General features: G+C 41.0%; 2 protein-coding genes across 4 annotated transcripts in view; one reads left to right on the forward strand and one right to left on the reverse strand.

Annotated features, from left to right (window-relative positions):
* The window catches only part of ryr3 (ryanodine receptor 3), a 157,393-nt gene extending 154,992 nt beyond the window's left edge, over positions 1-2,401 (forward strand). For both annotated transcript variants that reach the window (XM_063002326.1, XM_063002327.1), the window contains one exon: positions 1,466-2,401. In XM_063002326.1, coding sequence (XP_062858396.1) covers positions 1,466-1,561 — 96 coding nt within the window. In that variant the 3' untranslated portion in view covers positions 1,562-2,401. The remainder of the gene's footprint in view (positions 1-1,465) is intronic.
* aven (apoptosis, caspase activation inhibitor) lies at positions 1,796-26,117 on the reverse strand. 2 transcript variants are annotated; one of them, XM_063002329.1, is made up of 6 exons: positions 25,878-26,117; positions 23,653-23,827; positions 5,945-6,015; positions 4,840-4,935; positions 4,460-4,760; positions 1,796-3,450 (listed from the first exon to the last, which is right to left on the reverse strand). In XM_063002329.1, exons 1-6 carry the CDS (start codon positions 26,094-26,096, stop codon positions 3,278-3,280), a joined length of 1,035 nt encoding a protein of 344 aa, XP_062858399.1. In that variant the 5' UTR covers positions 26,097-26,117; the 3' UTR covers positions 1,796-3,277. The 2 variants fall into 2 exon arrangements, with proteins under 2 accessions (XP_062858399.1, XP_062858398.1); XM_063002328.1 differs by having other exon boundaries at positions 1,796-3,453.
* Between the last annotated feature and the right edge of the window lie 543 nt (positions 26,118-26,660).

The raw sequence follows: 26,660 nt of genomic DNA on the forward strand, positions 1-26,660 counted from the left end.
TTGGGATGAACTGGAACATCAACTTTCTGGAACAGTCTTTCTTGACCAACATCAGTGCCCAGCCATACAGATGCTATTATTTACTAAACTAGTACTTAATATGATTGAGAAAATTAAAGTTCCAAATAAAATGTGAGTGGCAGAAAGACATAACGGCTTTTAAAATTGTACTACAAGGTCATTATTTAAATAAGGGACGCTATAAATACTAGAATTTAGGTGCATGGGTGGCACAGTGGTACATCAGGCTAGCCCATTACCACCGAGACCTAGGGTTTAAATTACAGCCCTGCTATCGGCCATCTACACAGACATAATTGGCATAATTAGGTATGTGGACTAGAATGATCCACTGCACTGACTCCTAATTATGTGAGCAACTGAACAAAAAAATATAAATAGCAGAATTTATATTTTGGTATACACTGATCAGCCAAAACATTAAAACCACCTCCTTGTTTCTACTCTCACTGTCCATTTTATCAGCTCCACTTACCATATAGAAGCACTTTGTAGTTCTACAATTACTGACTGTAGTCCATCTGTTTCTCTGCATGCTTTGTTAGCCCCCTTTCATGCTGTTCTTTAATGGTCAGGACCCCCACAGAGCAGGTATTATTTAGATGGTGGATGATTCTCAGCACTGCAGTGACACTGACATGGTGGTGGTGTGTTAGTGTGTGTTGTGCTGGTATGAATGGATAAGACACAGCAGCGCTGCTGAAGTTTAAAATACAGTGTCTACTCACTGTCCACTCTATTAGACACTCCTACCTAGCTGGTCCACCTTGTAGATGTAAAGTCAGAGACGATCGCTCATCTATTGCTGCTGTTTGAGTTGGTCATCTTCTAGACCTTCATCAGTGGTCACAGGACGCTGCCCACAGGGCACTGTTGGCTGGATATATTTTTGGTTGGTAGACTATTCTCAGTCCAGCAGTGACAATGATGTGTTTAAAAACTCCAGCACAACACACACTAACACACCACCACCATGTCAGTGTCACTGCAGTGCTGAGAATGACCCACCACCTAAATAATACCTGCTCTGTAGTGGTCCTGTGGGAGTCCTGACCATTGAAGAACAGCATGAAAAGGGGCTAACAAAGCATGCAGAGAAACAGATGGACTACAGTCAGTAATTGTAGAACTACAAAGTGCTTCTATTTGGTAAGTGGAGCTGATAACATGGACAGTGAGTGTACGTAGAAACAAGGAGGTGGTTTTAATGTTATGGCTGATCAGTGTATACCAGTATTAATAGGCTGTTGGAAATGTTCGTTCTGTTCTCTACTAAACATGTAACTACAAGCCCACTCGCTAGATGCTTCTACAGTGTTAGGCTGTATTAATGACAAAAAGCAGTTTGTAGTATTAATAGCAGAACATGTCACAGAACATTTGGTTACGCGGTCTTTTAGAAGGTTGTGCCGTCATTCATGCCGCTGTTCTTGTCTCACCACAGGAGTCGTACGTGTGGAAGATGTATCAGGAGAGGTGCTGGGACTTCTTTCCTGCTGGAGATTGTTTCCGCAAGCAATACGAGGACCAGCTGGGCTAGACGAAACATCTACTGTTCTGTGCCCAAGTACAAATGACACTACAAACACCAACCTGAACTAGAACCTGAAATAAGACTGAACTCATGCTGCTGACCATTCATTCAAAAATACTGAGATTACTCAACTCTACAGGATGTAAACAATCCCTTTTAGGACTTGTAGCCCTAAATGTGATGTATAAGACTATGAAAAACATACAGTGCCAAATTCCAAACTGCCAATGAATAATCGTGTATGTTTTTAAAGACTTTATTTTGAATGTTTCTTTGCCTGTTCATCCACAGCACATCACATGGAAGGAACATTTAATCCAGAAACACAGATGGTTTAAACCCAGATGTAACAGCTACTATCTATTAAGACTGAAATCTTCCTCAGACAGCCTGAGTGAATGAACTAATATGCACAAATCTTTTTTTTCTTATTTGTAAACGTTTAATGCCGTTTAACATGGCAAACCAACAGCCGATATGCAGAAAACTAAACTTCGAACCAGTTCTATTCTTCAAAAGTGCCTTATGTTGAAAACTATGCAAATCATTTTGTTCTTCTCATTAGTAGCTCGCATGTGTTTTGGTTTGGAATATGAAACAAAAGGCGTCTTTAGTGCAGCAGTCGAGTCTGTTTGGTGTAAATGCAGAGCTGCTGCTATGCTTGGTTGATTTCTTTTGAAGAGTAAAAAACACATCTACATGCTTACTTGATCTCCCTTGGCATTACAGTAAAACTACACATTAGAACTCAGTTATGAATCATTAGCTTTATGAGCGGTTGTATGGAAGCTTTGATGAATTGTAATTCATTTGGAGAGAAGGACAATAAAGTAATGAATGCAATAATTTCTACCTGTCATCTACTGTTCTTAACTAAGACTGCTAAAACTTTTTTAAATGCATTTTCTCCACATTTTCCTCCCGATTTAGCACACTCAATTTTGTCTTCCGCTGCTGAGAGATACCAGATTGCAATCCGAGGAGAGCACGTCACTGTACACGCCTCTTCCGACACGTGCACAGCCCTCCTCTTCTCGCCCCTGCATTCTGCACAGGCGTCTCTTCCGCCAATCAGGGTCCTTACGCAGCGTATGAAGACTCGTAGATAGTGCGGCCCCCACCCTGCAGATACGGTGGCCAATTAGAATCTGCTGCAGGCACTGCCAATTATGCCCGCTAGATGGCGCCCAGCCGACCGATGGCAACACCGAGTTTCAAACCGAGGAATATCCCGCTGCACCACCTGGGCGCCAAGACTGCTAACTTACTGTTATTGTGCTGAAATATTGTACAGCTATCAGTGTTTTAAACTCACACAAAAACTATGCTGCATACCTGTTTATCAGCAATATGGAAGCACAAAGCAAGCTGAAGCTTTGTGTTATAAATACAGACCCAATTGCGTTACGCTTCCTCTCTACTGGTGCTGACCCCCAACCCCAATTGAGGAAAGCGAACCGACACACGCCCCCCACACGGACCTATTTGACTACATTCCTGAATGTATTTATTTTGTTCACATATCCATGGCCCACTACTTAAGAGACCCCTTTCTAATTTAATTGAGATTTTTTTCCTCAGTACATTTGAACATTTTGAAATGACTGTGTGTGGTACATAGGTACATAGAAACTACACCAGGAATATTCCATTAAAGAAAGCAGAGCATCATTGTTCATGTTCATGGCACTGTTTGTTCTTCAGCACAACCTCAGGTTTTGTTTATGAGATCATGCTATCTAACCAGTCCTCCAGATCCTCCTCAGTCAGCTCCTGTTTCACCGAATCTGCTTTCTGCTCCGACTCTTCTCCCTTCTGCTGGTTTCTCATCTCTTCTTTTGCATTTGCTGGCCTGACCTCCACCAGATCTTCTTCTCGAATCTCGGCCTTTAATTCTGCTGCGATCATCACACAACGTTACATTTACATTTTAGATTTTCAGCATTTAGCAGACGCCTTTATCCAAAGCGACTTACATTATACAGTCTAAGCAATTGAGGGTTAAGGGCCTTGCTTAAGGGCCCAACAGTGGCAACCTGGCAGTGGTGGGGTTTGAACCAGCAACTTTCTGCTTACTAGTCCAGTACCTTAACAGCTAGGCTACTGCCCAACATCAACATACAACATCAACCAGAACACAAGAAATAGATGTACTGCTGAGAGGAAAAGTTTGTGAACCCTTTGTTACTGACATTTTCATCAGTGTTTAGAACTCTGGTTTGATATAAATCACAATGGATAACCTTATTCTGCCTCCAATGTAACTATTACTCAGAGGATTGTTTAGAGTAAATGGATAAACTTGAAGGTCCAGTAAAGGAAAACAGATCAACGTATTGCTGGCATTTAGCAAGCATTTTTATCCAGAGCAACAAGACTGAATCCAATTTTTGCAACTAAAGGTTAAGTGCTTTGCTCAGAGGTCCAACAGCAGCAGCTTGGTGGTGGTGGTGGTGGTGCTTGAACTGGCAACCTTCTGATTACAAGACCAGTACCTTAATCACTGAGCTAAAAGTGTCTTACTTTGCTTTAATTAATCATTTGTGTTAATTCTTAAATAAACAGATGCAGCTATATTTTTATAAGAACTCAAATAACAATCATTTACATTTACGGCATTTAGCAGAAGCTTTTATACAAAGTGACTTACAGTATTGTAACAGTCTATATTGCTTAAGTAATTTAGGGTTAAGGGCCTTGTTCAGTGGCAGTGGTTGGGCTTAAACCAGCGACCTTTTGATTACTAGTCCGGTACCTTAACCGCTAGGTTATTACTGCCCAAAATCAGACCACATTTTATGAGTAAGGCAGAAATCCAGATCCTGGCATTTCCAAAGGGTTCACAAACATTTTTGCCAACCGTTTAATAGACACTTTTACTGATTCTTCATTCTTACTGCTCACCTTTCTCTGAGTCAGTCGGCAACTCCCCTGCAGCGTTTGAGGCGTGAGAAATCTCAGTGATTGGTTTCTGCAGTCCTAGAAGCAGATCCAGTTCCTCGTCTGCATCATCTGCTGCACTGATCACGGTAGTGGATGTATGGGAGGACAAACTGATCCCCGGAACAGGCTTTACTGGTCTAGTCACTCCCAGGTCTGGTTCCTGACCTGCGTGTGCTGGAGCAGGAGCCTTAAATCCACCAGGAACTTTGGGATCGACCCTGTGTAGCGTCCCTACTGAGGGAAGTTCAACTGGGGTAGAAGCCTGAAAATAAACAGTTCAAATTCACCATGAATTCTCATAATGAAACAGATTTTTACCAAATCTATGGTTTATGTGCTACCTGGACGAGATCTGGTTCCAGATTAAGCCTCTTGTGTAGTGGGAGCTCCTGGAGGGACTGGGCTAAAGATTCCAGGTCTACAAACAGAGCAGGTACCTGCACAGGGAGAAGACAGTTATTGGGCAGCTGTTAGGCATAAAAATGTTTGATTACACAAGTCATTAAAGTGGATAAAGCAAAATGTTCAGATACCATAAAAATATTACCAGCAAATTCATTGTAAACGGGAGGCAAGAATTTATCATTGTTATAATATTATTGTTATAATATTTCTTTACCTTATTATAATCATATTTATTTTTCACATTGCTCAGGATGCAATATATTTGAATTAAAATAGACATAATTCCATAAGACAAAAAAGACCTGGATGTTCTTTAACTATTCTTATCCCCACCTTAGTCCTATTTTACTCACACTTGGGCCTTTATATGTTACAATGTTACAATATTATTAGAGTTAAATATTAGAACTGATTAATTATTAAAATAATAATAAAATTAATTAATTAAACTTACGAGGCCGGCTGGGCGCATATAAGGACAGTTTATTTGCTCTTCATTTTAATGGACGCCATAAGCTTGTCGGTCATCTAATGCAAGTCAGTTATTGGTTAAGAGAGGTTGGCTCAATTTGCATCCCTTATATATTTACACTCACACATCTAATATTTATAAAAAATAATAATGAGGGCGACACGGTGGCTAAGTGGGTAGCACTGTTGCATCACAGCAAGAAGGTCCTGGGTTTGATTCCCAGGTGGCGCGGTCCCGGTCCTGTCTGTGTGGAGTTTGCATGTTTTCCCTGTGTCCATGTGGGTTTCTTCCGGGTGCTCCGGTTTCCTCCCACAGTCCAAAGACATGCAAGTGAGGTGAATTGGAGATACTAAATTGTCCATGTTCGATACAACCATGTGAACTGATGAATCTTGTGTAATGAGTAACTACCGTTCCTGTCATGAACGTAACCAAAGTGTAAAACATGACGTTAAAATCCTTATAAACAAACAATAATAATAATGATAATATTAATAATAATAGCTAATGATAAACATGAAACATGCTAGCTAATAGTAGTTTGAGGTGGTGGTGTGTGCTGTATATACCTGATTAGCTGCTAGTGAATCCATCTCCCAATCTTTCTCCTCAGAGAACCGAAACTGAGTAAACGAGTCACCTGGAAATAAAAAATAACCTTTTTTTAATCTGGATTCTATCTATAAAATGTTACAGAAAAAAACAAATACATAACTACAGAAAAACATTCAACATGTACCTATTACTCTTTTCTGCAAAATAGCATCAACTATTTCTGCTTTTCTACAGAATCAAACATCTGGTGTGTCATGACCAGCTGTGTAAATATACGTGATGAATCTCACACAGTGCGGTTACAAAACCAGACGTGCTCCTCCACTTTACATGTCAACTACAGCTGGTGATGCTGCTGAAAAAGACTCGGCAGGGGAGCAAAGGGTCAAGTCTCTTTGTACCTTTCTATTGTGTTGCTAGATTTTGTTATTGTTAATTACTCTAATTAAGGTGCTCAGGTGGTGTGTTAGCAGTTCTATTGGTCAGCTGGGCATCTATACAGACATGACAGACCTCATGCCTTGCGATGGATTAGCAACCTTGTCCAGGATAATATTGCTTTGCACCCAGGATTTTCTGGTTCTTGAAATATTATTTAAAATGTTATTTAATATTTTATATTATTTAAATAAAGCCATAGCCTAGTGGTTAAGGCAGAGATGTTCACAAATACAACTCGAGTCACGAGTCTTTAGGCTAGAGTCCGAGTCAAGTCACAAGTCAATATAATAAACACAAAACATATATTGGAAAAGTAGCGTAGAAATAAACAAATAATCTGTAAGTTCAGATAAAAACAACAACAGATTAGCGAGTGTATTTTGCCATTTTACTTCGTGCCTTTACTTTCCTAGGTAGCAGTTAAAAGCTAAAACTGACGTTATGTTTTCATTGCAAATTACGGCACAGCAGCCAAAATCCCAAACACAGCAAAAAACATCCATAATACTGCTTACCTTAGCTTATGTTCTTCCAGATGCTATTACATGTATAAGTGTGTGTCCCATTAGGAATATAATCCGTTATTTTGCAAATGTGCTTATAATTAAAAACCTCCAAACTATATTTATATATCTAAATTTTATATTTATTATGTTAGAAAGCCGATCAAGAGTTTGATTACCACGTCATCTGTGTGATGCTACAATACATGCAAATAACAGCATTTCTTACTACCAATTACAATCAGAAGGTCTGATTGGTTCAGAAAGTGGTTCTTACAATCATTAGCGCCAATTCTGTAGGAGAGTTCCATTCATCCCAGTTGTTCCTGTGAAGTGCACCACGTAGGGTATTCCACCATTTTAAGTGAGATTTCAATCCAAAGGAGGGAGTAGGGAGCGACGCTTCATCACTACGCTGGAAGCTGGCTGGAACATTTACCTATTGCGTGCGTTGCGGGTTAAATGGCGTTATTAGAAAGCAGAAAATGACACGATCAGAATGATGTCGGATCATATAAATATAATTGTCACATGTAACTAATGTTGCTGACTTCTGTTGTCTACAAGTCATTTTTTGTGAGTCACGAGTTCAAGTCCGAATCATTTGAACTTAGAGTCAAATCTGAAGTCGCTTCTCCCCATCTCTGGGTTAAGGTACTGGACTAGAATTCAGAAGGTCGCTGGTTCAAGCCCCACCACGTCAGGTTGCTGTAAATGTATATTCCAGAATTTCTAATTTATTTCTAATAGAAGTCGTGAGTCCACCACATGGGAAATATTGGAAAAACTGACCTCCGGTGAGCGCTGATATCTGCCCAGTGGGTGATTGAGTCATCATTCCCACTTAACTACATATTAGATACACTGCAAGAGTGAAGTGCAAATCACAACACAGATCAGAGTCAGGACCTCTTCACATCGCTGCCATCTGGTCATAATCAGCACAACATCTGCTCCAGTACCACAGGCATGACTGACAACTTCCAGTCTTGAAGCCATCGAGCTCTTGATGTGTTAAGCTGCCTAATCCTGGGCGGTCTGTTAAAATATGTTTATTCTGTTTTCATTTATTAAACTGGGATGTCGATAAGCCACTTATACAAGGGATCTTCAAAAAGTTTCCACACTTTTATATTTTGGTTGGAAATGGTGAGGCTGTAGTAGGAGGAGGAGTAATCGGTCGTGTCTGAGAGACTGAGAGTCGCTTATAGTCCAGATTTAGCGCCATCTGATTTCCACTTTTTTGGACGCTCAAAGAAGCTTTAAGGGGAAAAAGATTTTCATGTGATGATGAGGTGAAAGCAGCGCTGCATCAGTGGCTACACGCTCAACCAAAAACATTTTTTGCTGATGATCGTTTTGTCTTTGGTGGTAGCCTAGTGGGTAGGGCTTTGGGCTATCAGCTGAAGGGTTGAGAGTTTGAATCCCAGCTCTGCCATGCAGCCACTGTTGAGTCCGTGAGCAAGGCCCTTAACCCAAGGGCGCCATACAATGGCTGAGACTGCGCTCTGACCCCAATTTCCAAACAAGCTGGGTCATGTGAAGAAAGAATTTCTTTGTACTGTACACGTGTATATGTATATATGACAAATAAAGGCGTCCGTTAGTTCGTCGTAAGGGTTTGCAAGGGTTTAACTCTCTCATTATGATGTAGAGTAATGGTAGCTGCTTCACTTTTCCAGCTCTCTGAATGTTTTGGCCCTCTGTCCTTTGCAACTTTTTAAGGTGTTTGTGTTACTTCTGATAAAGCCATGGGGTTTAAAGTTCCCACAAGCTGCTGCAGTTCTACTGTATATATTTTGCTCTGAAATCCCTATAGTTCCATTGTATGATACAGATGTTATTCATCAGGTAGGCAGGATGGGTACATTTGTTTTGTTCCTGTTCCTAGGGGATGGGCTCCGGTCCCGTGAGGTTGCAGGTTCTGTCGTCTCTGTATCCTTTGGTCTTAAATCCTCTTTGCTTGCTGCTTTCTTGGCTTTTCTTTTTGCTTTTATTTGTGAGATGTGTGTTCTGATAGCTGACTAAGGTTTGTTTCAGTATGCAGTGCATCTACAGTGGGTATATGTTGGGTACTACATGCTTTGTTTTTTGCTATTGATGAGCTTTTTACTTGAGAAGGTGTTTGCATTTATTGTGTTTTTCTCTGTTTAGTTTGAGTTTCTGCTGTACTACTGGTTTGGTGCTACAGAACATCTCCATCTACGTATGGTGGTTAAGAGTGTTTGTGTGACTGTGAGGGTCTAACTTATATGGTGTTTGTAATTGCAAGCGATTTCAAGAATTTAAGCATTTTGGGGGGGGGGGGGGGGGTACTGATGTGAAGACTTCCTTGTAGCTGTTTGTGCTGTAGAATTGTGTTCTGATGGTGTTCGTTTGTTGGCATGAGTAGAGGATATGTTTGATTTACAGAGGGGGCAAGTGGGGGCCTGGTCTCCTTTTAGCAGGTGTGTATGGGTCAGTTTAGTGTGTCCTATGAGGCATCTTGTGTATATACATTGTTCCCATTGTTTTTGGGGGTACTGAGCTTCATCAGCATTCACGGTAGGGTGGACTTTCCTTTTTTGAGCCAGGTTTAGCACTGAGCCTCTGTGGTTGACCCAGCAGTTATAACATGCACTTTTGGCATTCTGCTCCATGGTCTCTTTCTTTGCAGATATCACACAGTCTTGCTTGTACATCTTGCTGAGTCGTGTCCATATTTCTGACACTGAGGCATTGAAGCATCTTATTGGATTAGGGATGTATAGGTGTACTGGGACTCTTGGATCCTCTACTAAGTTTCTCCGGCGGCGGTGGCATGCAGAATTTGCCGTAGGTGTTTGGTTTGATGGATTTTTTTTTAAATCTTGTTTTCTTAATGCAATTTTTTGTACCTCAGTCACACCTTGTTAAACCAGTTCTGGTGTGATTGCTTTTAGCTTTCTGATACAAATAACTCCTTTACAGATGGATAGAGGAGGCCTTTAGGGTGTTACCTGATATCATAGCAGGTTCTTCGCTTGTACCTTCTTGAGACTTTCCAACAACTATAAGGCCTTATCTCAGCATTGTATCTTTAACTGTCTCACTTTGCTTAAGTGCCCATTCTAGATGGCAAAAAGGGACAGCTTAGTCGATTAGATTTTAATTCTCACCTAGCCTGGGAGCTGAGAACCTGATATCCTGTTCAGGTCTAGTTAGCGGTATTCTTAAGGTTCATCAACTCATTTCCAGCCTTGTGTACGATTTCAACTATGTTACATGATTTCAACAGTTTGGATAAGACCATTTGCAGTTTTATTGTGACAATGCCTCAGTGCACAAGTCAAAGTAAATAAAGAAATGGTTTCTCAAGTTTGGTAAAGTAACTTGACTGGTCTGCACAGAAACCTGACTTTAACCTAGTCCAACTTTAGGATGAGTTGGAATGCAGACAACAAGCAAGGTGTCACCATACTAATGCTCTTGTGATTAAACAAAAGCAAATGAATGCAGCCACATCTCAGATTCTTGTGAAAAACCTCCTCAGAAGAGTTAATGGTGTCAAAGCATTAAGGAAGGACCAGCACCCATGATTATGCATGTAATGTTCAGGTGTCCAGTAATGTCCATAAACCCAGCAACACACAATGGCGCCAAGGATTTGACCTTTATGTACTTTTTAAAGAGCAACGGGAGATGTTATCTGCCATAAACTGATTAAAACAAAGGTAAGACAGGCGCTCAGGTGGTGCAGCAGGATAATCCTCTAGCACACCAGGGCCAAGATTTTGAGCTTGAAGGTTCAAATCTCAGCTCTGCTACTGGTTGGCTGGGCGCTCTCTAGCAGGCACAATTAGCTTCCAGTCTGTTGGGTGGAAAAGACCAGATTAAGGGGTGGGGTTATCAATGCTGTGTAAGGACCTTGGTTGTCCAGAGCACCTGTACAGAAAGTGGAGGAGCGCAGAGATCGGGGCGACCTCACATACAAACCCACCAAGGTATGGGAGAATTAGAAGGGATTGGTGGACTGTGCACACATTGGAGGGAGTGTTGTCAGCCGAATATACACCCTCCTTGGTGGGCTACATTAAGTTGGGAGAAAATGGGGTAGAAATGCTTAAAAAAGGGAAGGCAAAGGCCAATATGCTGTACATAAAGACCTAAAATGAACAAGTGTTCAGAAAACCAACATGTACTGCTGTAATAGCAGAAACATCATGAACAATGCATGCTACATGATCCTCAAAAAATATAACAGGCAAATAATATAAAGCAGAATCCACCTCTTAATCACCATGGAACATGAAAACAAAATTAAAACAGTACCAGACACTTAAGTATAATTGCCACTCCGATGGAAAATGTGTCTGAACTCTACAAGATGGAACTGACATTACAGTTGGGTAAATAAACCGCCCTTTAAATGACTGTTCCACTAGACTGTGTTTAAGTACAGAGGAAGGCATAATGGGCCATTAACACTGCAGCTACAACTCATACCTACCATCAGCCGAATGACATTGTGCCACTGTGTGGGCAGGCAGATACACGGATGCTTTCCAATTATTTCTCTGTGAGGAAAGGAAACACAATCAAGCGCACAAACAGGTTTATTACAGAGAGTCCAGAAACACTCAACACAAGACAGTAATACAGTCAGCGATGCTGCGTTTAACATTACGCAAAATTGTGAAGTAGAAACTTGTGTTTATGTAATTTATCTGCAGTGCATGTTTGAATTGGGAACATAGGGAAAATATAGAAACCTCAAGTGAAGCGGAACTGTCTGGGCAACAAAAGAGCATGAGTAGATCTATAGTCCACAGATGCAATATGTTAATCCATCTGAAGCTCAAATGTCAATGATTAAGTGCTTCAGCATCATTTAAGTTGATTCTAAACGAAAGCGCAGACACTCTGTACTTAGAAAGAACGGTGATTTGAAACACACCCTGACCCACCTACAAATGCACATGCATCAGTGCCAGCTGAGTAAAGCAGCATTTATAGTTTTTAATCGAATGTTTTAATGCATTTATATAATTTAAATAGTGAATTACAAAACCATTACACATTAACATAACAAAACAGTGAAGCTGTTTGTGTCAGTGTGGAGTCTGACAGTAATTTTCTTTCTTGCAAAAAATTATGTGGATATTTTGCATCATTTTTCAGTATAAAGGGTATAAAGGTAGAACTCTGTTGATCAGTGGTATGGCTGAAAGCCTCTAGGAGTCAATAGAGGGGATTTTCTTTTGTGTGTGTGTCAGTGTCTTAACTTTCAGAGGACTACAATTCCCATGGTGCACCTGTGACTAACTGGCTGACCAATCAGGAGGAAACAACGCAGCCCAGAGATGCTTTAATCCAGAGACAGTCAACATTTTATCCAAAGTGACTTACAGTACTGTGACCGTATATTGTCTAAGCAATTGAGGGTTAAGGGCCTTGCTCAAGGGCCCAACAGTTGCAACCTGGCAGAGGTGGGGCTTGAACAGGCAACCTTCTGATTACTAGTCCAGTACCTTAGGCTACAGCTGCCCCTATCAACATGGAAGCCCTGGGCTGCTCCTTTGCATTGTGATTTTGATGTGATTTTGAACTTTTATCCCTAATCTAAAGTAAATATCACAATTATCTGATTAAAAAGTACTTAAATGCTACTTTATGTTGTTGATGGTGCGAGCAACCATGTTGATAGGACATCATACACCACACTCTTTTTACAAAGTTTTTACACACTCCAGCGTGAAGTCTGACTATAACTTTCTTTCAAATTTTTTTTTTTTTACAAAAATAATATGGATATTTTGCATCATTTTCCAGTAAAAGGTAGAACTCGGTTGATCCACTTATAAAGTTTTTAAATACAGACTGCATTATAATTATGATTAGCATGTTTGGTTAGAGCTCATAATGAACTGTTTGCTACAGACTTGGTGTCAAATCTACATTCTGAATGCTGAACCGTTTCTGCTCAGTCTGTTAATGGGATGCTGTAAGTTTGACAGTTACTGGTTAGCTTAATTGTCGAATAAAGGTGATCCATTACTGGCAAAGATTTATCCATTTACATTTTCTGCATTTAGCAGACGCTCTTATCCAGAGCGACTTACAGAAGTGCCTCCATAGTAAACATTTCATTTCTTAAGTTTTAGTAAACAACAGTCGAAGAACACGAATCTGCTGAAACCTGTTAGAACCAAAGTGGTTTTTTTTTTTTTTTTGGAAATGGAAAAAAAATGTTAGTAAATAAGTACAAGTCAGCTTAAGTGCTTAGTAAAAAGGTGATGAAGGTTTTTAATCGTTTTTTTAAAGACAGCAAGAGACTCAGATGTTCGGACAGACAGAGGAAGTTCATTCCACCACTTGGGTGCTAGAACAGAGAAGAGCCTTGATGCTCGTCTAACTTTAGTCCTAGGTGGAGGATCAAGTCGAGCAAGACTAGTGGCTCGGAGGTTGCTTTATCTGAAGTAAATATCACAATTATCTAATTAAAATGTACTTTAATGATACTATTGTTGATGATGGTGTGAGCAACCATGTTGATAGAACATCATACACCACACTCTGGTTTAAGCACACTGTCCATTTAGTCATACATTTCACTCGTTGCAGGACATCACAGTCACTCACTCATCGCAAAAAAAAATCTGAGTATCTGGAAGAAAATTTTAAGCATCATAGAGACAATCCAGACATTTACTCAGGCTTTTGATTAGCCTTTACAAACCAGGGAACATCTGCCTTTTAGTTAGGCACTGGGACACATCTCTTAATAAATGAATTCAGGCGTTTCATTCAGGCACTCAGGTGGCACAGTGGACTGTTACGCCAGCTCACCAGTGCCGAGATCTGAGTTTTACTGGTTTAAACAGACTGTTCAGGACAGTTTAAGAACAGAAGTGTAGGAGACACAGTCAGCACCTGAGGGAACTCTAATCCACGACAGTATGGTTTAATTATACTTGGTGCTGAGCTGCAGGCTTTTTTATGCAAATTGACGTGTGTGATGGAAAGCCCAGCTGGCAAAGCAGACAGAATAATGACCACAGCCCACAGCCTTAGGTCCAGCTACCTGGGGGGGAGAAGGGAGAGCCAGTCGCTCTGTCACCAGCAATTCTTCACAGTACCTTCTTTTTTTACAGCAGCACTCATTGAGATATCTCAGGTTCAGCCAACCATGAAACAAGGACAGGCATGGCACAGAAGGAACAGTCAGTGATGCCAAGTCTGACGGGCTGGTCTTAAAATCCATAGAACAAATCGTCTGTGCCTGAAAATGAAGTTACGCATGGAAAAGCCATCACTGTATGCCTGAATCCTATCACATCCTCATCAGAATCAATACACTTTGAAGAAGGAAACGTCAGAGTCTAGATCCTGAGATTAGATGGTACTTACCTAAAGGATGTTCAATTGGGTTGATTGACTGGAGTTCCTCAACACCAACCTAGTAAAACCATGTCAATATGGGCCTCACTTTGTGCATAGAGGAACAGTTATGCTGGAAAAGGCAGAAGCCTTCCCCAAACTGTTGTCTCAATGTAAAACACATTTATTTTAGAATATTAATTAAATACAACAATACGTGTGGCTGAAACATCTGAACTCAATGTTTAGGAGGGGTGTCTGCATATTTTTGGCCATATGGTAGCTCAGCAATCAGAGGGTTGCCGGTTCAAGTCTCACCACCGCAAAGCTGCCATAAATTTAGTAATTTGTTGAGAACAAAATGACATAACAGTCAATGGAAACCAAAATCCACTGAGGCCTGTATTTATTATTTATTTGATTTAAACGTCATGTTTTAGACACTTTGGTTACATCCAAGACAGGACAGGTAGTTACTGGTTACACAAGATTCATCAGTTCAAGTCTTTATTCTCCAACACAGTCATGGACAATTTCGTATCTCCAGTTCACCTCACTTGCATGTCTTTGGACTGTGGGAGGAAACCGAAGCTCCCGGAGGAAACCCACACAGACACGGGGAGAACATGCACAGAACACAGAAAGGACACGGGCCGCTTCACCTGGGAATCAAACCCAGGACGTCCTTGCTGTGAGGTGACGGTGCTACCCACCGAGCCATCGTGCCGCCCGAGGCCTGGATTCAAAATCACACCAAAAATCAAAGTACAAAACAGAAATGATCACACTCAATGTGACTCAGTAGTGTGTAAGGCTTCCGTGCCTGTATACACTCCAGACAACTTCCAGACCTGCTCCTGAAAATACTGCGGATGTGTCCTGGGGGATCTCCTCCCACACCAGGATCAGGGCATCAGAGAAGTCCTGGACAGTCTGTGGCCCTCCTCAACAACGTCAGTACTCTTCTGACGAGGCTACCATACTCAGAAAAATGTTCTAAAAAGATGATCAAGATGAACAAAATGCCCAAACCTAAACAAACAGTGCAAACACTGACCCAAGTGTCATTCTTCAACTCGAAATGCTCACTACATGCTTTACTGCTTGATGTGACCGTCTATCAGTGCACAGATCATCTTCTACATCTTTGCAGGGTCTGCATGGCCAGTGATAGCTCAGTGGTTAAGGTACTGGACTAGTAAACAGAAGGTTGCCGGTTCAAGCCCCGCCACCACCAAGTTGCCACTGTTGGGTCCCTGAGCAAGGCCCTTAACCCTCAATTGCTCATTGTGTAAGTCGCTTTGGATAAAAGCGTCTGCTAAATGCTGAAAATGTAAAATGTAAAATGTAATGCATGGGCAACGGAATTTTTTTTATTTATTTGGGATTTTTACGCCATATTAAACACACGTGTCATTTAATGGCAGGAACTGGGTATTATATATCTGTCTTTATCATTTGGTCCATTTTATATTTTCATTTTCATGGTTGCGAGGTATGTTAATACTGTTCTTGTGTTGTCTTGTGTAAGGATTTATTTTATGGTTTCAGGCATGTGCACTTGTGGTCTTTCCTTTGTGTATTTAGGTCATTCTATCAAAATGTGTTTTATAGTTGTAACTGTTTGGCAGGTTTCACATGTTGGTGGGTTTTCTCCTTTTACCAGGCATTGGTGGGTTACCCTGGTGTGGCCAATTCTGCATCTTGTGAATATAGTTTGGTCTATGCGTCGTCCCTGGTGAGTTCTAGGTTTGGTATTGATGTTTGGATGTATTTCTCGGAGTTTGTTGGTGGTCTTGGGCAACGGAATTAACAAGCAGATACTAAATACATCTAAACCAGTGGTTCTCAAACCTTTTCTGCAGTGCCCCAACAACCCCCTCTCCCTTATTTGGAGGTAGGAATATTTTCGAGCCCCGTCCCACTCTGACACACACGTGTCCGTCTTTTGCTTCCAGATTCCACTGACATTTATATTAAACACTGTAATCCATACAAAACTGCAACTTCTTATTGAAAAAAGAGACAAATCACCTCTATAACAGAATTATTACAAGTGATGTACAAGATATGTACACAACATGCAATTTATGTAAACATTATGTATTTTTACTGTATAACTTTCAGAAACTTCTTAATGCCAAGTTCACACTATACGACTTTCCAAATCGTCAGGTCGCTGTACAGTTCACACCACACAACTGGATCTCTTGTAATCGGGAGTCTTTCGAGTCGGTGTGGCTTTCAAACTACACGACTGATCGGTGATGGGGGTTTCACACTACACCATCTATCACCAACTGGAATCGCAGGAGAGCTTCTCTGGTCTCCCAAACTACGTTCTGTCATGAAAACGAACGTGAGAAGTGACGAGGGGTTTAATGATACCATGTCCAAAAACGCACGACAACAAGTAGCGAGCGATCAAAGTTTGTAGGCTGATGTGCAGCGTAAAATCAAGGAGAAAAAAAAAATGAATCTGAGTGGATTTGGCAACGCGACCAGCATGAATTGTTCTACAGTGAGTTGGAGGTTAATAAATATTTTTTGCAATGCAGCGTTGGTGTTTTGTAGAGAACGATAAGGTCAGAAATGCTGTAAAACTTGTGTGTGCTGATGTATTCTGATATAAACTATATTATGCCCCTGTCCCACCTTTTTATAACTCCTCCCCTGTGTTTCCCCTCACATCGTATCTTGCGTTCTCATTGGCTGTTCGACATAGCACTCATTGCCAGTCGGGCAACTCGGATCCAGATATTTGACAAGCTAGAAATCTCTTGTCGGTCGCCGAGTGCAATTCCAGGATGAGAAAACTTGCTATCTGAACTGCAAACCTGCTCTCCACATTTCACAGTACTATAGATTTAAAGGTTTACTGAAACAGTAAGAATCACTTTCTCTACACCATGTCTGTGCTTCGCTCCTGTATATGTCTTATAAACAGTTTGTCTCACTGGCTGCACTTTAAAAAGGTCAGTGGCAAACTAAGCCAGAGTTCAGACAGACTGAACTTTAAACACAGCGACAAACAGTAAAAACTGAGCGGCAAAGCAAGAAATGATGAAGGTGGTGCGGCGGCGAGGTAAGCAAAGCCTCCTCACAGTGTTCACCTCAGCCTTAATATACTGTGTTTATGATGGACTGAAGACAGACAGAAGCAGACAGCTGTGCTTTCAAAGGTAAAACATGAAAAGCAAAAAAGACGTCACGGTATGTCCGATCCCAGTCTTTGTGTCAGCCTTGATCATTTCTCACCCTTGTATCTTAATCATCTATTAACCGCGTTTGCGTAATCTTCATTTTAATTCATTGATGTAAGTGTTTCTTTTGATGGTTAATGATGGAGATAATTGCAAGGATGAAAAACAGAAAATTGCTGTCCTTTAAAAAAGAAATAAAAGAAAAAGCATGTAAAGCAAAATGGAAAAGAAAATATTGTAGCTTTTTTTTTTAACAAGCATTCATCTTTACCAGCACTAAAATACAACAATATTAAAAATAAATGTTTATAAGTCATTACTTCATTTATATGCATATAAACATGCCATCGATTACATTTACTGTTATCATTTGTTTCCAGGATTGGCTTCTCTTTTAATCATAAATGCCTGCAATACACTTCAACAGAAGTCTGTCTGAACTGCAGCTTGAAACACGTTGTAGTTCTACAATTACTGAATGTAGTCCATCTGTTTCTCTGCATACTTTGTTAGCCCCCTTTCATGCTGTTCTTCAATAGTCAGGACCCCCACAGGACCCCCACAGAGCAGGTATTATTTGGGTGGTGGATCATTCTCAGCACTGCAGTGACACTGACATGGTGGTGGTGTGTTAGTGTGTGTTGTGCTGGTACGAGTGGATCAGACACAGCAACGCTGATGAAGTTTTTAAACACCTCACTGTCACTGCTGGACTGAGAATAGTCCACCAACCAAAAATATATGCAGACAAAAGCGACCCGTGGGCAGCGTCCTCTGACCACTGATGAAGGTCTAGAAGATGACCGACTCAAACAGCAGCAATAGATGAGCGATCGTCTCTGACTGTACATCTACAAGGTGGACCAACTAGGTAGGAGTGTCTAATAGAGTGGACAGTGAGTGGACACGCTATTTAAAAACTCCAGCAGCGCTGCTGTGTCTGATCCACTCATACCAGCACAACACACACTAACACACCACCACCATGTCAGTGTCACTGCAGTGCTGAGAATGATCCACCACTTAAATAATACCTGCTCTGTAGTGGTCCTGTGGGGGTCCTGACCATTAAAGAACAGGGTGAAAGGGGGCTAACACAGCATGCAGAGAAACAGATGGACTACAGTCAGTAATTGTAGAACTACAAAGTGCTTCTATATGGTAAGTGGAGCTGATAAAATGGACAGTGAGTGTAGAAACAAGGAGGTGGTTTTAATGTTATGGCTGATCGGTGTATTTTGTGATACTGCATTACTTGAATGATTTATGTTCCAGTTGAAATGGCACAAATTGATTAGGGCTGTCTATAATCATTAATATAAATCAACAAAAGTATAAATAATATATATCACGTTTGAGGGCAGCTGTAGCCTAGCGGTTAAGGTACTGGACTAGTTTATCAGAAGGTCAATGGTTCAAGCCCCAACACTGCCAGGTTGCGGCTGTTGGGCCCTTAACCCTCAATTGCTCAGACTGTAACTGTAACTATAATGTAAGTCCCTTTGATAAAGGCGTGTGCTAAATGCCGAAAATGTAAATGTGTAAATGGATTTACACATTTTGCCATTCAGCAGCCCTTCACCACCAGACTGAATTATTCAGAAGAATCTGCATGATGACTGGTCTTAGTCAAGGTCTGAACTAATTAACATTAAACACATCTAATTAGTTTAGTTTTGTCCGTCAGAAGTTCTCTCTACCCCCTGCTCCTCCTCCATCGCCCTCTTTGGTTGGCTGCATCATCTCATTGTCCCAAATCATAATGAAGAGCCCAACCCCAGTAGGAACGATCTCCTCCTGCATGTAACAGCTACATCTGTGTACAGCAGCACGGACACACACGACATGCACAGAGGCGACGACCGCAGCTCAGAATCCCATCGTCTCTTCACTGAGGAGCATCTGCATGTTAAAACCATCTGCTGAGAGAACCTCATCAGATCAGCATGATGAGGAGGCTGGTGCACTCATGCCTGATGTTCTGCCACCCCAACACTTCTCGCCTCTCTCCAGTAGGATTGTAGGATTTAATCTATAGAGAAAACCTAGTTGCAGGTGAAGACCTTCAGAAAAATGGAATGTGCTCAACGCCAGAATGGATGGACAATAACAAGAGTAAGTACCAAACTTTTGACTCTAAATGTGGGTTATGAATTGTATTTTGAACCTTACTCTTTAATATCTCTGCTTCTATCTAAACCCTACACTACACTGCTAACTGTATATTAGAGTATGTTTTTACCTCACTTATCATTTACTCAGTACCATGTACTGGCCAACACTACACTTGTCTTTGGTCCGGCTTCCCTTAATTTCTTTAGATTGTAAATGTCTCTTGTATTTATTCGGCCTCAGATTTATTGTACTGTTATTTATCTGCTCTGTGTATATTATTTTGTTTATACTTTCATTTCAATATGTACTTGTATACAGCTGAAATGACAATGAAGCCTCTCATGAACTCTTGAACTTAGTGGCTTTGAAAATATGTGTGGTTTATATAATCAGCTATAATACTGTATTTATATTTACACATGTGATCATGGGTGTGATTGAAAATTTAAGTGCCTACAAAAATGACAGGTTGATTTTCTGTACACCAAACCAGTCAAGGTTTTATCACACATGGTTTAAGATTGTAGTCAGTAAATTATGTCTTTTAGGGCTGTAAACATAGATGGAAGATCACAAGTAACTGTTACATAACTGAGGTGTTAGACCCAGACATTAACTATACCAAAAAGTGGTACAGGACTAAATCTAACAATAGTCTAGGATGTTTGTTTAATTCTTTCCTATTTTTGATGCAATAATAAAGCTAGATGTACACTATATGGCCAGACGTATTTGGACACCTGACCCAGATGTACACTATATGGCCAAAAGTATTTGGACATGACTGTGAGCTTGCCGGACATCCAATTTCAAAAACAAATTGTATTAAAATAGTGACCGCTATATGTGATCTTTTCATCTAGAACAGCCACTCTTTTGAGAAAGCTTACTACAAGACTATACAATACAAGACAAGAATATATCTGTGGGCAGTTGTGGCCTAGCGGTTAAGATACTGGACTAGTAATCGGAAGGTGGCTTGTTCCAGCCCCACCACTGCCAGGTTGCCACTGTTACCTTTACCCTCAGGTGACTGTATACTGCAAGTCGCTTCGGAAGAAAGCATCAGCTAAATGGTCAAGAAAGCCTCTGTGGATGTTCCAGTTCATTCCAAAGCTGTTCAGTGGGGCTGAGATCAGGGCTCTGTGCTGGACACTGGAGTTTCTTTAAACCAAGCTTTTATTTATGTATTTATAGAGCACAGGAATGATAGAACAGGAATGATGGAACAGGAAAGGGCCTTTCCTAAACTGTTGATGCAAAGTTGGAACCATACAATTTCTTCATATAGTTGATTTATTACGCCTGTTGCAACTGTTGTGGCTGAAACACTTTTATTCAAATATTAGAAAGGGGCACCTTAATACTTTTGCCCTTTTAATGGATGTTCAGTGCCTTTGGAATGGTCTGCCCTCTTCGGATTGGTGGTGGTACAACATTTGCTTGTGGACAGTCTCTCCTCTACCGGTAGACCACGTAGAGGATGAGCTAAGAAACTTAAACATGCAGTGGGTACCACTTTTTAAAATCACACAATTTTATTAAATTCTTAAAAAGCTTTGGCGTTTTTTCTTTTGAGCTGACAAAGTGGACAATCATTTAAAGATAAGCAAAAATAAAATAATAAAAATGATCATCAGAATTAGTACCGTGTGTGTGTGTGTGTGTGGAGATTCTTCAGTAAATCCTGATCCGTACGGCAAACTGTGTGTATCACATCCGTTCAGACGCACCATACAGTCACAGCTTTTGAACAGGTCATTGTCCTGACCGCACTCCCCACAGCAACAAAGCCACGATTACAGCAGCTCGGCCTGAGAAACACTGATAAAATGTCACACTACGATTTTTTTTTTACTGTGAATTCAAACTTATTGAGTAAACAAACAATCAACACAATCAACTTCAAGTCTGATTGATCTTTACGACACTTTCTACAATTGACATTCACCTGAAGCAATTTTACGTAATTCCAGGACCAAAAAAACCTCTGATAATCAAGCCGAGGGCAACAGTGGCAAAGGAACAAGAAACCTTCACATTATCCTCGGCAGGTCAGGTCCGTAATGGTGATCATGAATCCTACTGTGAGGTGACACCATTTTAATTAAAGTGCTGCTGATAACATCAGGAACATTTTCTGGTGAGCAGGTTAAAATGTTCTGTGTCATGTTGACATTCACTGTTCCACCAAGAAAAGGCTGGTTACAGAGGACTAATTACAACCAACTGGAAGCTTAAAACAAAAATATAGAATGCCTTTATTTGTTATATACACCGATATATAACATTATGACCACCTTCCTAATATGGTGTTGGTCCCCGTTTTGCTGCCAAAACAATTTGGAGGCCAAGTCAACACCTCAACAAGTCAGCATTAACTTCTTCAGCAATTTGATGGGACCACACGGGCCAGCCTTCGCTCCCCACGTGCATCAATGAGCCTTGGTCGCCCATGACCCTGTCGCCGGTTTACCACTGTTCCTTTCTTGGACCACTTTTAATAGATACTGACCACTGCAGACCGAGTGGTCTAGCCATCACATTTCGGCCCTTGTTAAACTCACTCAAATCCTCACACTTGTTCATTTCTCCTGCTTCTAACATTCAACTTTGAGAATAAAATGTTCACTTGCTGCCTAATATACCCCTTATACACTAACAGGTGCCGTGATGAAGAGATAATCAGTGCAACTACGGGGCCTAGGTCAACCCATAAAAAACAACCCCATAGCATTATCCCTCCTCCACTAAACTTTACAGTGACCGAATGCACTCAGACTCGTCCATTAGACTGCCAGATGGAGAAGCGTGATTCATAACTCAATAGAAGAGGTGCCCACTGCTCCAAAGTCCAGTAGCAGCATGTTTTACACCACATCATCTAAAGCTTGGCATTGTGCTTGGTGATGTAAGGCTTGTATAGCCATGGACACCCACGTCATGAAGCTCATGTTGCAGTTTTTGTAACGATGTTAATGCCAGAGGAAATTTGGAACTCTGCAGTTAATGAGTCAGCAGTCGACACCACTCGGCAACCCTGCTTTGTACCTTTACAAGGTCTTACACATAGATCCAAACAAACAAACAAAACATTGTTTGACCTAGATATATTAATATTACTTATTAATATACTTAACAGCATTATCACAGCTCAGTTAGTGACACGGACTGTCCTGTAACTTTCCTGCCAGCACTAATTTCTTTCATTAATAATATGCACTTATGTAAAAAGAGAGGAAAGGCTCATTCCATACACTTACTGACATCGATGATTAAATGGTTGATCAGCCAAACATACAGAAATTGTACAGTATGGCAGAAATTAGGATATCCTAAAATGTGTATAGTGTTAAATAACTAATAAATAAATAATAGCTAACTAGAGGATCTGAAAGATCAAACTTTGAGCATAATTTTATTTTGAATCTACAGACCATTAAAAAACTAAACCCTGTCAGTAAACCTCAAGAGGAACATCAACAAAAACCCTTATTCTAAAAACAGGTGGCAAACACAGCTCATGAATATCAACAGGGTTGTTGCTGAAACGGATGGGGGGGGGCTGAGCAGAAATACACTTTTGAGGGAAGGACAGTTCATTAAAGAACAACAACTACTTAATTAAATAGCATGTTCTTTGGGGAATAGAAGAAATCCAGAAAAAAAAACTCAACAGAAAAAATGTGCCAAACTCCCTAGTCAATGATCAAAAGTAAGGTTCAACCCCAGATCCCCAAGACCTTGATGCTGTGCCTGCTGTGCCAATACGTTAAACAGCTTAATGCACCATGTGAACATATTTTTCCATTTAAAAAACATTTTATTCCAAGCTTTCGATTGTAGATTCCACCATCTTTTGGACATCATGGTGGGCAAAAGACAAAATAACATCAGTGTGGCATCAGCATTCATCAAAACCCTCCGATAAATCGTATTCAACAGCATCTCAGAAATGAAAGTGTTATTCCAGACTGGCAGCACACAGCAGGTACTGATGACTGAAACCATCCTGAATTAGAACTCTGTTTATTTCCTGGTGAGAGTGCATTAGCCGAGATGAGACGCCGCCGCAGGACACTCGCTTTAAAGTGATGAGTAAGTGGAAAGCTCAGGTCTTACCTGCTGAACTGAGCAGGACGTTGTAGTCTGTTCCTCTTTCCGCTGGAACGTCATCATCCGCCTCAGCTTTCTCCGATTCTTCATAACGGTCCCAGTTAGACTCCAGTTTTCTCCTAGAGAAGACGTCTGGAGTCTCTTCTTCGATTTCTTCTTCGTTGTTCTGTTCATCATGACGCTAGAAAAACAGGAATTTAATATTACTCGATTGTATTAAATCAATTAAGAGATTAGTTTATGGTCCAGCCAATGTGAGAGGGCCTTTACTGTCAATAAATGTGCACATTTTACAGACTATGCAGCATTTGCACAAATCCAGTATTTAATATTTTTAAATACACATGTACATTTACTTACGCAGAGTGTACATTTTTTATCTTTATAAATATATAGTTTTACGGCCATTTTTTTTTTGCTATACTGCTGCTACTACCTTTGTTGGAAAATGTCATTGTTATTTGTGTATGTTTATTGTTTATTAGGATTTTAACATCATGTTTTACACTGTGGTTACTAGGGATGTAACGATACACTCTACCCATGATGCGATGCGATTTACGATACTGGGTTCACAATACGATTTTTTCCCGATTTTTGAACTGAAATTGAAGACAAATTGTGACAAAGTTTCCTTTTATTATTTCTCTTTAAAAATAAATAAAATACTGTATTTGTGATTATCTTTTATTTATCTTAATAATGAATGCCCTTTTATTTCTGAGGAAGGTACAAACTATGCAAAACAATTTTGAATTAAGCCCAATTAGGCTGATATTTGGCAATCAGACATATAACGCCAGTGACGTCAACAAGGCGAGGTGAATAGCGCCAGTGCCCTCTGCTGTTTAAAGTAAATATTGATTCATTTAACATGTCAAATCTATTTGAATCGTGGAATTTTTAAATCGGTTATTAACTGTATTGTGGTGAATCGTTACATCCCTAGTGGTTACCTTCATGACAGGAACGGTAGTTACTCATTACACAAGATTCATCAGTTCACAAGTTTATATCAAACACAGTCATGGACAATTTTGTATCTCCAATTCACCTCACTTGCACGTCTTTGGACTGTGGGAGGAAACCGAAGCCCAGGAAAAAACCCACGTGGACATGGGGAGAACATGCAAACTTCACACAGAAAGGACCCGAACCGCCCGGCCTGGGGATCGAACCCAGGACCTTCTTGCTGTGAGGCGACAGTGCTACCCATTTAGCCACCGTGCCACCCCACAGTCTGTTTATCCACCGCTTTATCCTATTCAGGGTCGCAGTGGGTCCGATTCACGGGGCGAAAGGCAGAAAACACCCATCCATCTTCATAACACGCTAATCACAGGGCAAATGATCATACTGTGGCGCCGGCGAGCAGGAAGGCGAGCGTCAGGGCCGCGAGTGAGCTGCCTTTGGCAGTTCATTCAGTGGTTTAGGGACAGACACCCATTCATACACACATACATTCATACAACAGACAAACATATAAGCTACTTACCCAACCCTCACCGCAGCCACCCCACTCCCAACAACGGGATACACGGCTACGGTGAGCTTAGACACCACTGCCGCAAGGCTTTCTGGGTAAAGCCTGTGCCGACGCTACAATACACACATACACACACAAACACACACCTAAAGGGACTTTCAGTTAACCTGACTGCATGTCTTTGGACTGTGGGGGGAAACCGGAGCACCCGGAGGAAACCCACACAGACATGGGGAGAACATGCAAACTCCACACAGAAAGGATCTGGTCTGCCCCACCTGGGGATCAAACCAGGACCTTCTTGCTGTGAGGTGACAATGCTACCCACCGAGCCACCCCTCGGGATGGGATGGGATGGGATGGGATGGAAAATACATTTCTGGACCTAAGAAAGTGAATAGGACTGGACCAAAACACTACGGGACCAAAAGACAAGTGTACGAAAAACTCAGTAAATGTAAAGTTAGCAAACGAATATACAACACTTTTATGTAGAAACAGAAGTGTAGGGTTTGTATAGCAGCAGATATATTAGAAGTTATTAGGAGAACAGTGTGAAAACATGCAAGTGATAGATAGTCACTAAGTTTGAGACATGAAGTACAGGAGCTGTATCCTATTTATCTGCTCTGCTCTCAGTAGTGCACTACATTGGTTACCTGTTAACCTGTATTATTTTACCCTACTTAGTACACTTAGGCAGCTAATATAAGCAATTGGAACACAGCCATAAAGTGGAACTCACTCTGCGGAACAGGTCAGCAGCGCCATCACCGGGATGAGCTCGTCCTCTTCCCCGATAATGATCTCTTTTTCCTCGGCTGCGGTAACGGCCGCCTCTCCCCCGAGCTCTACGCTCTCCGGTCCCGGTGTTATCACCTATCCCAGCGCTGCCTCCTCTCCTCCATTGGGAGCCACGTCCTCCTCCCCGGCCTGCTCCTCTCCCTCCTCTACCGGCCTCCATTACCGACTCAATCAGCGTGTTTTAGTGTTGCACCAAAAACATTCCCCTGAGTACTGTAAAGGGTTCCGCATACAAACTGCACATCATGTGAGGGCGAAATACGTTTATAATTGTATTAAAAGTGTTTAATAAATCAGTGGATCAATTATTATTATAACATGTGGGTTTGTTTACATCTACATTTACATTTTCAGCATTTAGCAGTGACAGTATACACATGACAGCCATAACATTAAAACCACCTTCTTGTTTCTACACTCACTGTCCATTTTATCAGCTCCACTTACCATATAGAAGCACTTTGTAGTTCTACAATTACTGACTGTAGTCCATCTGTTTCTCTGCATGCTTTGTTAGCCCCCTTTCATGCTGTTCTTCAATGGTCAGGACTCTTCCAGGATCCCCACAGATCAGGTATTATTTAGGTGATGGATCAATCTCAGCACTGCAGTGACACTGACATGGTGGTGGTGTGTTAGTGTGTGTTGTGCTGGTATGAGTGGATCAGACACAGCAGCGCTGATAGAGTTTTTAAACACCTCACTGTCACTGCTGGACTGAGAA

This window comes from Trichomycterus rosablanca, chromosome 9, assembly GCF_030014385.1.
Source record: "Trichomycterus rosablanca isolate fTriRos1 chromosome 9, fTriRos1.hap1, whole genome shotgun sequence".
In the NCBI taxonomy this organism is placed as follows: domain Eukaryota; kingdom Metazoa; phylum Chordata; class Actinopteri; order Siluriformes; family Trichomycteridae; genus Trichomycterus; species Trichomycterus rosablanca.